This window comes from Mytilus galloprovincialis, chromosome 4 (genome assembly GCF_965363235.1).
Source record: "Mytilus galloprovincialis chromosome 4, xbMytGall1.hap1.1, whole genome shotgun sequence".
Classification (NCBI taxonomy): Eukaryota; Metazoa; Mollusca; class Bivalvia; order Mytilida; family Mytilidae; genus Mytilus; species Mytilus galloprovincialis.
This window is the reverse complement of record NC_134841.1, coordinates 69,082,316-69,095,245: the sequence shown is the minus strand read 5'-3', so window position 1 is coordinate 69,095,245 and position 12,930 is coordinate 69,082,316. Positions and strand designations below refer to the sequence as shown.

The following is a 12,930-nucleotide window of genomic DNA, read 5'->3' as shown; positions in this document are numbered from 1 at the left end:
CTGGTTTGTTGGCATAAATTTATGTCAGTATAAGATAGAACCGTTACCTTGACAATGAATACCATCAGATGCCAATGAATATCCCATTGGACAGATACAGGCAAAAGATCCTGGTATATTGACACACCTGAATGCACAGTTGTTCAATGGACCATTACATTCATTTATATCTGAAATGATAAATAAGTATTGAACTTTCATAGCAGTCATTAAAATAACAATATGGCTTTATTGTTACAGTAAAAAGGTTTATATTCGAACAAGAAATATCACTTGTCTAAAGAAAGTGCATATAAAAAAAGATATTATAAAAAATATATTTCGATTAACTTTTGGAAAAATTCTCTTCAAAATGCTATCATTGATGTTGATTGGCTGTTATAGTCCTGACTGTACAGGAGCTTTGAAAACAAAACCAGGGGCTGAATTAGTTGAATATAAAGTACATCTTTTGAACAATTGATATGTTTACCTTGACATGTATTATCTATGCCTTGTTCAAATCCAGCACTACAAGAACATCTGAAGCTACCAATTACATTAGTACAAGTACCATTTCCACAAATACCAGGTCTGCTAACACATTCATTATCATCTGTTAAATAGACATGGATAACAAATATCAAATAATGAAATGAAAACACATACATAATAAACTTAATGAGTTGAAAATTATACATAGATTAACAAGATTGCTATGGAGTAGGCAATGTTCCCTGTTGATAAACTAGAATATTTAATTTCACTTAAAAATTTCAAGGTGCATAACACCAGCAAAAATAATACATCTTTCACTAATGTTGGCCTTTGAAAAAAATTTGATGCAACCAATATGACATAAGGAGGTGTGAGAAGGCTGATTAAGGGGGATAACTCCACAAAATATATTATCAGTGCTGATTTTTAAACAAATTATAAGAGATTTCTCAGATTTAAACATTTGAAATAATTTCATTGAAAGAAGTTTCAAGTGAAGCAGACATTAACTAAGCAATAATAGACATAAAATAGTATCACAACAGTATGTCAAGTTTTAAATGTCTTTAGTCTAATGTTTGCCACTGAGCAAAAAGTAACAAACAATCAACCAATCTTCAGTCTAGTATGTATTATTGAATTCATTAGAAGCCAGCTATTGAAGAACTGCCTTGAACATAAAGACACAGATGTTGATCATATTGAACATGCATGAAATATTTGCCACTGGACATTACGCAATCAACAATTAATACAGATATTGTAAACGATGACAACCATGACAAATCTATATCTACTGATTTGATCTATTGATAGCTTTCTCTTGTTCATATATGATTGCATTTATGGTTTTATTATCCTAATAAAACTCACCAATACATGTAGTACCAGATCTGTCCAGTTTATAACCAGGATCACAATCACACCTGAATGATCCATCAGTGTTAATACATCTACCATTCCTACAAAGGTCTGGATTGTCTGCACACTCGTTGATATCTGTAGAAAAAGAAAATAGCCATCCACATAATTGGAATAAGAAATATAAGGTCGAATCAAGCTAAAAGAATAAAAAAATAATTTTGAAATGATAAAAGATAGTTTTGCTTACAGTGTCCGTTTCTTTAAATTTTGTTTCTGCAAATATGTGTAAATATGTATTGTTAAAAAGATTGTAATAAAAAACCAACAAACCTCTTGTTCCTCCAGATGGATCTGTGATTCTACCAAAACCATCAGGACATAACAAGTCAAAACCAGCTACAAAAATAATTCATGTCATATTTAATATAAAAATACAAAAAAATCTGTTGTATCAGAGCTCCAGATAAGCTGCGTATTAGCGTGATCACGCAATACAAATGATAAAAAACCCAATGCAATTGCCCATTGCAGGGTTCAAGAACCCAATTAGTTCAAAGGAAAACCCAATTATATGCCAAAACCATGAGTGCTCAACCCTTTTATTGGCTACCATTTTCGTTATTTACCCTTATCTGTTTAGTCGTCGCGTAAATCTATTTGTCTAATATTTATAATTGGAAATGTCCTTTTGTTCTAAAAATAGATCCCTGCATCAAGTAGCTGAAATGGATCCCTGCTGGAATTTTCCGTTTGCCCAAAGGTACACGTTTTTGAAAACATTTCGATCTTCTCGGCGTTTATCCAATTAGCATGTGTCATTTTGACATATTTTTTTCGAATTGCTCGGGATTTATCATAACATACATTGAATTAAAACGAAAGTGAATGTCCAGTAAAAATATTGAATAGAAGCATGTTTTCAGCTTCTTTTGAATAGCTGAGGGAAAGTTATGATGATAACAAGACTCAGCCAGTGATTTTAGGAAGCGTCCATCTAACGCACGGGCGTGTTTGCGTAACTTAACGAGAACATTGCTAATTAACACTGGGTTTCGTCAAAAACAAACTCAGTTGGAAAAAGTGAAAGGCCAAATCATGATATGTAGTTGGAAAGCATCGGAAACCAAAAGTTCTAATAAGGGACCACTTAACCCAGATTTATGTAAATTGAATAAAACAAAAACATTCAAGTATAGTTAGAGTTTATATACTATTTTTTTCATTTTACGGTTAATGAGAAAATTCTGAGATGAGTGCCTGTGAAAACACATATCCATTTTTTACAGTTTATATAAGTTGTGAGAAAATACAAAACTAGCAGAAGGTTTGAAACTGGACACAAATTAAACCTACAATTGCTCTTTAGTGAATAAACCAAATAAAATAGCTAGCACGTATACAAAGAAAGAAACATATTTAAGATGGAAAAAACATCTGGGGTTGATATTGCCTAAATATTCAATATTGTGTTGATGTAAAAACCCAATACATTAAGGAGTTTGGTGGTGAAAAACCCAATTTGATATTAACTTAAGGGGTGAATTTGAATTGATAATGCAATAAAAAATTTAATCACCCAATTTCATAAGAAAATGGTGGGTAAAAACCCCAATTTGTGAATTCTTATCTGGAGCTCTGGTTGTATCATTCGTAACATTTTAAATCTGTGACTATTTTAGAATATTGAAAATTCAGAAATCAAACTCAGCACCTATTATTGTAAATCAGTGATTACCATTGGAAATACAAGATTTATAATCAATGTAATTGCAAAAAATTTGTGAAGGAAATTACTGATGAATTGTGGTTTTGTTTTGTTTAAGATAAGGCAAGATTGACTGTCACCTAAATTTATTTTGTTTCAGATCAGGCAAGTTTGCCGATGATATATGTAGTCTTATATCAGTCTGGAAATGTCATACTTAAAAAGATTTACCTTCTCCAGGTTTTGGACAGATCTCACAAAGTTCTGAGCTTCCCCATGCTTCACCTCGACTACAACAACATTTGGGACGTGTTGTATTCCTGGACCTTGGACTCAAACATCGGCCATTGGTAAATCTGTTGAAACAGTTACCCTCTCTTATATCTGAATATAGTATATAAAAAAAACATTATTCCATGTGTTTTAAAGGGAACCAGACAAAACTAACAATTTCTCAGGAAGCAGTATTGCAGAATATTAGTATGACTTACCATACTCTTTAAAACTTTTGTAAAAGATTGTTTACGTTTAACAAAAACTCAGTATTCATGTATTCATGCTTACACGACAAGTTCAATGATTTTATTGAGTATTAGGTCAGTTTAGGGACGACATCAAAAAATCAATGAAGGATAAAAAACTTAATTCAAATAGTTTGGGGGTGGGGGTCAAATTGACATCGATTTTACATATATCCTGATTGGTCAATCAATGAATCCCAAATTAAGTTAAGAGGGGGGTAGGGGGGTCAGTTAAAAAAATATATGAATCAAGTTTTTTATCCTTCATTGAACTTTTGATGTCGTCCCTTTTTGAACAATCTTTTTATCAATCCATAAGAGTCCTTTTAAAAGCTTCTCTCAAGATAAAGATCAACAAGAATGTGTCCTCAGTACACGAATGCCCCACTCGCACTATCATTTTCTATGTTCAGTGGACCGTGAAATTGGGGTAAAATCTCTAATTTGGCATTAAAATTAGAAAGATCATATCATAGGGAACATGTGTACCAAGTTTGAAGTCGATTGGACTTCAACTTCATCAAAAACTACCTCGACCAAAAACTTTAACCTGAAGCGGGACAGACGGACGAACGAACGAACGGACGGACGGACGAACGGACGGACGGACGAACGGACGCACAGACCAGAAAACATAATGCCCCTCTACTATCGTAGGTGGGGCATAAAAATAAAATTTCAAAATTTTCAGTTCCTTTCTGTATTCTTATTCTAATTCACTTTTCTTTTTTACCAATTGTTACATATGATTTGAGAATTTTAATCAGAAGTCTTCCGCTAAACAAGGCTTGATTTCTACTTTAAAGGTGGCCTCATGTTTTCTTTCTTCCTTAGGTAACTAGCTTTCAACATTTTAATTTGTTTAAATAATTTTATCGTTAAAAGTATCATCAAAATTAATTTTTATTCAGAAAAGACGAAAGAAAAAAAACAAATTTAACACAGTAGTAACAATTTACTCTTCCAAGAAAAAATACAACTAAGATGACCAACAGAACAGGAAATAAACAAATTTGATGGTTTGAACTAGTTTTCTAGGTACTTTAACTTATAATTATATATTAAGAACTTTTAACATTTAAGCATCAAGTCATTCAATTCAACATTTTCAAAGTGTGTATTAGGATTCATAGATGGAAACTAGAGGCTCTAAAGAGCCTGTGTCGCTCACACATGTCTATGTGCATATTTAACCAAGGACACACATGGATTCATGACAAAATTGTGTTTTGGTGATGGTGATGTGTTTACAGATCTTACTTTACTGAACATTCTTGCTGCTTACAATTAGATGTGTTTGTAGATCTACTTTACTGAATATTCTTGCTTACAATTATCTCTATCTATAATGATCTTGGTCCATTAGTTACAGAGGAAAATATTTTGTAAAAATTTACAAAAATTTACAAAATATATGAAAATTATTAAAGATTGACTATAAAGGCAAAAACTTCATAAGGGTCAATTGACCATTTTGGTCATGTTGCCTTTTTTGTAGTTCTTACTTTGCTGAACATTATTGCTGTTTACAATTTATCTCTATCTATAATAATATTCAAGATAATAACCAAAAACAGCAAAATTCCCTTAAAATGACCAATTCAGGGGCAGCAACCCAACAATAGGTTGTCTGATTCATCTGAAAATTTCAGGGCAGATAGATCTTGACCTGATTAACAATTTAACCCCATGTCAGATTTGCTCTTAATGCTTTGGTTACAAATATATAAGCCAAAATCTACATTTTACCCCTATGTTCTATTTTGAGCCATGGTGGCCATGTTGGTTGGTCAGCAGGGTCACCAGACACATTTTTGTAACTAGATACCCCAATGATGATTGTGGCCAAGTTTGGTTAAATTGGACCAGGTGAGCTAAAAATTAATAAAATATTACCTAAGCAGCTTCTACCATCCAGTGTCATGAGAGAACCAGGAGGACAAATACATCTAAATCCCCCAATAGTATTCTCACATCTACCATTGCTACATAATCCTTCCTCTGTTAAACATTCATTCTTGTCTGAAAACATATATTTATAGACATTTTTCAGAGATTTTTAACGTGTCTACAGAGCCTTGTAACAGGCCTTATCCAAAAAAAAAAAACATCCTTGTAATAATAAAAAGACAATAGTTTTTATCAATTAAATAAATTAGTATACCCCTAGATCAGAAATGTCCAATGTCTTAGAAATAACAAAATAAGTAAATATCTATTATAACACTTTAAAAAGCAAGCCATTCAATGATTTCTTAGCTAAACATAAGATTTATCAACCGTGTTAAAACAAGGTGTTTTTTTTCTCTTTTTTTTGTGTGCTTGAGATACCTTTTTATCTTCTGCCCCCTTTTGTACTTTTGACTCTGTGGCCATTATCTAATAAGAATTAAGGTATTTACCAACACAAAACTCTCCTGACTGTGACATAATATAGCCGTCGTCACAGAAACATCTATAAAATCCATCTGTGTTCCTACATATACCATTCCTACAGATGTCTCGGTCTTCTAGGCACTCATCCACATCTATCAACAAAATTCATAACTAAGTGACACAACTATAAAGTTACTTTTTGTTATCGAAATTTTATATTCATAACTTTTCAAAATATACCATCCAGTGATATTCAAAGGTCTGCTTTACACAAACAAGAAAAGTTTGACACATTAACAATACTTTGTAACCTATTTAGTTTTCACCATCAGGTGAGTTTAAACTTCAAACAAAACTTTCCATAGTGGTTTTTTTCATAACAGCTGATATTTCTGGTGAGTCTAAAACTAATTTGGTACAGAGAAGTAAAAACTTCAATCAGTATATGTAATTTACCTAAACAGATTGTACTATCTGTGGCTATTCTGAGGCCTTGAAAATATAGCTATACAGTAATGTTCTGACTACATGGTGACATGCTGAATTCTTTAAAACAGAGATATACAGTTGGTACCATCTGATGACAATTGAAGATGGCTAGACACTGACAAGTAAAACTTCCAACAAGTGTTTAAAAATTACCTCAGCTTGTGCATCTCGAAATATTCTGAAACTCTTAAAACTTACCTATACAGTTTAAACCATCTGGTGACAATGTGAAGCCAGCTTGACACTGACAAGTAAAACTTCCCAGTGTGTTTATACATCGTCCATTCTGACACATTCCTACCTGGTTCAAGCACTCATTTACATCTAAAAATACATAGATAAAGTATTCATATTAGAATGAAATTCAAAACAGTGTAGCTGTGGCCATTGATTGACACATTAAAATCATCCATTGACTGGGACAATTTACGTGAACGTTTGTCTGTAACGACCACTGTTCACGACGTACCTACGATAGACATTTAAACTGTGGGGTCACCAAAGGTTTCTTAACGCCTTTAATTATAAAATAATTCGAAAAATTAATCAGGAATAACCTTTGTGTTTTGATTTATATAATTGATATAAATCAAAATATCGTGTTATTTCTGATTAATTTTTCGAATTACTTTATTTAGGTGTTGAGAACCTTTGGTGACCCCATAGTTTAAGTGTCTTTAAAAAGTACATAGTGAGCATTGGTCGTTACATACAAACGTTCACCTAAATTGTCCCAGTCACTGGGTGATTTTAATGTGTCAATCAATGGCCACAGCTACACTGTTTTGAATTTCATTCTAAATAAATCATGTCTTCAAAGAAATACTTTTGAAACCTTTGAATATATTAAACAGTTCCATCATAGCATGGATTTAACTGGCTAGGTAGAAGTGTTTTTCCGAAATCAGATTATAAAAATTCGGTCCATGCATTGGTTATTATAGTTCTGCCTTCTGTAAACAGTATTTCTAATTTTCAATAAAATTATCATTATCTTCTATATCAATAGAAACGTAGTCATTTAAATGAATGGAAACAAAGAGTGTGTCCAAAGTACACGGATGCCCCATCCACACTATCATTTTCTATGTTAAATGGACCATGAAAATGAGAAAAAATCTCTAATTTGGCATTAAAATTAGAAAGATCATATCATAGGGAACATGTGTACTAAGTTTCAAATAGATTGGACTTCACCTTCATCAAAACCTACCTCAACCAAAATCTTTAACCTGAAGCGGGACAGACGGACGTAATAACGAATGGATGAACGAACGGACGCACAGACCAGAAAACGTAATGCCCATAAATGGGGCATAAAAATGAAGATTAGATTCTTATATCATATAAATTCCACCATTGCATCAACTGTGTTATGATTTTTCTGCACTCAAGACATTTAAGTGCCAGTCTTTGTAAGAATCAGGCAATTTTGAAAAAAATCAAAACATGGCTGAAAAAACCCCACCTACCCAGCCATCCTATTTTGAAGTAACACTCATCCTGAGTTAGAAATGGTAGGTCTTTAGTGTCTGCGTGTCTGGTAACTTGAGAAATCTTTAGATAAACTTTGTTAGAATGATAGCAAATGACAGAGTTAGCTCCCCTTAATTGTTAATTTCTTGTGCATTGTAACCAAATTTTATCTCCAATTACCAGAACAGGACAAGGAAACGAATGGTATATTTTTGCATCATTATACATTTTGAACATAAATTAATGTCAACCTGAGTGGGGTTTTGTTTGTCATGTTTTCACCATTGCCTGATTCTTAGGTAGACTAGCACTTAAATTAAAATACCTAAAGCGTGAGGCATGCTGAGCTTTTCAAATAATTAAAATTTAGTTATTGAGAGTGGAGAAATATTGTAATACAGGATATATAGGGGTGGAATCTGTTTCCCTGATGATTTTTAAAGATATCTAAACAAATTGTATCCTTTTCAAAGATTTGTAGAAAGTTGTTTTCTTTTTGTCTGACGTCTTCAAGCATGCTCGTCTTTTTAAATGACATCACAATAGGAAATTCAGATGAAACCAAGAAGATTTGACGTCACTATTGAATTAATCAATCATTAATAGAGAAAAATCTTTTCACTAGAGACAAGAAATATTTTTTAACACCAATCGAGAAATGTGAAAAAAGCATGAAAATTAGAGAAACACATTACCTCCCTACTTCTTACAGTACAACAGAATTATACACATTAAACATGTTCTATTTAAAACAGTACCTTCACAATCTCTCGAGTCTGACAGTGAAAATCCTGGATTACAATGACATCTGAAATCTCCATCCAAGTTTTCACATGTACCATTTCTACAAAATCCTGGTCTGGCTACACATTCATCAATATCTAATAAAATATGAAATCTTCAGGTATAAAACTGGCTATACAACCAGAAATGAAAAATGTTATGATACTGTCATAACTTACTGTCAATATTTTCTTTATCAGTTCATACATTAAATTCCCATTTCCAAACACAAAATATCGATTTTTCATAATAGTTTTAGCTTTAAACAATGACAGTGGCGTAGCTTGAATGTATGCTCAAATGCTCAAGCATCCACATCATTTTGACAAATTTTTTTTTTAAAAATAACAGCAGTTTAACTCGGAGGTATCCAAATATAGCAGGCTGAGGATATGAGGATAAAGTCCAGTCATTTTCGAAGCAGTATGCCTGGTCCTTCATTTAGGATAATTTTGTTTATGTAAACAAGATAGTTGAATCGCAGAATAGTGTTTCAAGTTAACTTTCAGCTAAGGCAAGCGAAGAGGACTGATGCGCAGACCCGTGGACATGATTTTTTCTGAAATTGAACCTAGTGGAGTGAGGGCTTCACATCTGACTATAGCAACTAACAACTAAAACACCATATCCTGATATTGTTTCTTGCGACATGGTAAACGACGTGATAAAAAAAAAAAAAAAATTTGTAATAGATCGTGATAAATCCTAGGCTTTTGAAAAAGGGAATAACTAAAAAAGAACTTTTTTTCATTTTCTTTTTTCTTTTCAATATCTTAAGAGAAATAAAAGCTTCACAGCAAATGAAATGGGATTCCCAATACCATTTATATTTCAAAGGGTCATAACTAGTTAAAAATATTTTCAAAATTGTTGGGTCAGCACTGATTGCGCAAAATTGCTTACGATCCCTGATTTTTGATAAGCCTATACCTTTCCAAAACAGATATATAAGTACATCATACCTAAACATGAGTCCCTGTTTTGGTTAAGTCTATAACCAGGTCTACAGATACACTTAAAGCTGCCATCTAAGTTGGTACATTCACCATTGTTACAGATTCCAGAAATGTCCCTACATTCATCAACATCTACAAATACATTTTATACTTAAAATATTTACCAACAGTTATACTAACTATATGTATATTTAAATTGAACAATTCTTAATTCATCATTTTTCAGTGCAATATCCTATAAAAGACCATATCGATTCTTTCAAAAAGTATTTACAGAAAAAAGATATTGTATGATATTTGTCTTTACTTAAAAAATAGAAGCTGTCTATATTATGCACTTTTACCCCAAATATGTAGATGGTAGAAGGGATATATATTATACACAACTATAGATGGTTTTTGATTTTTCAAAAAAAAAATTTAAGTTCTAACTACAGAAATAACTTCCTCATGTGTTTTATATATTGTGATGTACCTGCATACTGAGGAAAAATTACCTTGACAACTGTGAAGGTCAGGGGTCAGTTTATATCCAGTGGGACATCTACAGAAATAACTTCCTGGAGTGTTCATACATTGTGCTATACCAGCACATGGTGACAATTGTCTTCTGCATTCATCCTCGTCTGAAAGTATAAGGTTTTAAATAAAAGATCTATTTGCCAAATTCTGTATGAGAATCCTTCACATCAACAATATTACAGTACAAGGGTCCGGAAACGGTCATATTTGCCAGTCATGTCCTAAACTGAAACTATAATGTCCTAAACTTTTAATTGGGATTTAGGTCAAATTTTATTTTTCAACCGTAATAATTTCGGTCATTTCGTTGAGATCGACTTTCAAAATCGCCATTTTGAACATATTTTTGTTTTGTTATCGACTTCCTGTAATTAAACTGCCACTTCATTAAAGTGTTATAATCCTGAGGGCCCTCCTAATAACTATATTAATGCCTCGGGGAGCTATTGGCTAATGATTGCTAATCTCTTTACCTGTGTTTTTAATTCACACCTGGCAATTAATCACAAGCTCCAAACTATTATTATAAAGAAATAAAAATTCCATACCAACTGGCTTCATTATTTAATTACTCAACAGGTCAGACAATTGTCAATTATGATTTAAAATTAAATTAAAACTTGGTTTAATTTACGTAGAAAAAAATATTTTTTTATACTTCTAACACACGTGCTTTGTTTACTATGTAATACGCATGTTTGAAATTCTCTTCCACAGATTTAGACAAATAATTGTAAATATAAAATAATTTCATCCTAAATAAAGCTAGTGCAACTATTTTAATTAATATTCTTACACTATTAAAGGTAAAATATTAAAAAGCCGATGATTTCCTGTGATTTGGATAAACAAAACTAATCCCGGAAATGAGTCCGGAATTGTTCGTTTTAGTATTGTCGCAGTACATCCGGTTTGAATTTTGACTTCAGAATCAAAGGAAACGTAAGCAATAACTGAGAATATTATCGTTTTGAGTCATTAAAATCATTTTATTTATAAACTGTTGCCTTCCCTTAATTGCTCTTAAAGGGAAATTCCGCGATTTTTTACTTATCATCTAATTATGTTCATCTTAACATAAAAAACACATTTGCAAAGTTTTAAATTTATATTCCTTCTAATAACGGAGAAAATCAAGTATTTGTAACTTTTTTGGTTGAATTCTCGAGTGGGTCGTGACGTATTAGCCCGATTTATTGAATTCTGGGAAAAAATAAAATCTCTTTAACTCTTATAGCTTATCGACAATATACGTAATTAAAAGCGCACAGCTGACGAATGGTCGAAGTTATTAACCACAATATAAGAATGAACGAAAATGAATATGCATATACCGTTTTGTATTGATTGAATTAACTCCTATAAAATTATCTCTAGTAAATGTTTTTGAATAAATTTAATTAATTATTGTTGAGATTTTTTTCATAAAATATTTATTGAACATTTTTACTGATATTGAACTGAAAATATTTCAGTTCTATTTACCGTTATTGTTTTGATAATCATTTCAATGCAACTAATGTGTGAGCAGAGTGTGTATATTATTTTGTAAAGGTCACTGTATATTTCTCGGCTTGAGGTCAATTCGTTTACCTTGTAGCTATTTAGCCGCAGGTGTGAGTTCAAGCGTACACAGGTATAAATGTTGTTATTTGGAAAGGATAAACAGAAAGGATTAGAAAGAGTATGCTGTCACGATGTTAATACACTAAGATTTAATACACGATGAGAATAAAGATACAATAATTAAATTGTGTAAATTAATTGAAAATAAAATTCAGATTCGTAATTCCGAAAGTGTATAAAAATAAAAGGAAACAATTTTTGATTACTTTCTTAGCGGCAATTGGCGTAAAGATTCAAATATGAAGCAAAAAATAGTAGTTTTAATCTTTTATAAAAACTAAATGCAATATTACCCAATTTGATATACCATTGTACATCTGTTTGATATCATTGACTTTACCGGAATTTCTTAACTTGTATTCAAATCTGGCTGTGTTTAAATGCTAATAAAACTATTGCAATTTTAAAGTTTTTAATTGACAAAAAAATACAACATACAACATGCATGATTTTTTTTTAGTTTCTTTTTAACATTTTATTCTTACATAATTAAATTCATTTGACAATCATTTACACAAACTTTTTGTGAAAAGAATATCAATTATCTAAGCTAAGGCATTATTTCTTTTGAGGATTTTTGAGGATTTTTTTTAAAATTCTATGATAATATTTGTGCAATGTTGAACATGATAGCCGTCATTAATCCAAATAAGTAATACAGTAGTTGTAATAAAAGTTATATTTTAGTCATGCATAACTGATATTGACGAATTTATAATAGTTCGTCCATACATCGTTGTTCTTGAAACAATCATTATTAGTATACATGTAAGTTTCCTGACGTATAAGCGCCATTGAGGATGAGCTCCAGAGAAATCAGACTAGTGGCGTTTCGTTCGTTTGTTTGTTGGGAAAGGAGAGGAAATGCAACCGCTTGTACAGATAAACGACAGAATTACCATACAAGCATTTATAGTCAACACAATCAGAAAGAGTTCCCATCGTTAGACGGGGAATATGAAGGCTTCCAAGAATGAACAAGTGACATGTCTAACTCTGAACAGTTAGAAAACAGACTATCGACATCGACCGCTTGTTCTTAATATTTGAAACTGTATGCATATATATATACGTATACGTTTATGATATATATAGTGATGAGTTCTTGCGTCTGACAAAAACTAAATTCCTTCAT

At 31.8% G+C, this 12,930-nt stretch overlaps 1 protein-coding gene across 1 annotated transcript in view; it reads right to left on the bottom strand.

The window, feature by feature from the left end:
* LOC143072812 (fibrillin-1-like) overlaps positions 1-12,930 on the bottom strand; it is a 93,273-nt gene that overhangs the window by 18,286 nt on the left and 62,057 nt on the right. Inside the window, exons 42-52 of the mRNA XM_076247916.1 lie at positions 10,145-10,273; positions 9,654-9,779; positions 8,667-8,789; positions 6,631-6,756; positions 5,970-6,095; positions 5,464-5,589; positions 3,278-3,430; positions 1,672-1,737; positions 1,351-1,476; positions 473-595; positions 48-170 (exon numbers count right to left, since the gene is read on the bottom strand). Of these exons, the coding sequence (XP_076104031.1) occupies positions 48-170; positions 473-595; positions 1,351-1,476; positions 1,672-1,737; positions 3,278-3,430; positions 5,464-5,589; positions 5,970-6,095; positions 6,631-6,756; positions 8,667-8,789; positions 9,654-9,779; positions 10,145-10,273 (1,347 nt within the window). The remainder of the gene's footprint in view (positions 1-47; positions 171-472; positions 596-1,350; positions 1,477-1,671; positions 1,738-3,277; positions 3,431-5,463; positions 5,590-5,969; positions 6,096-6,630; positions 6,757-8,666; positions 8,790-9,653; positions 9,780-10,144; positions 10,274-12,930) is intronic.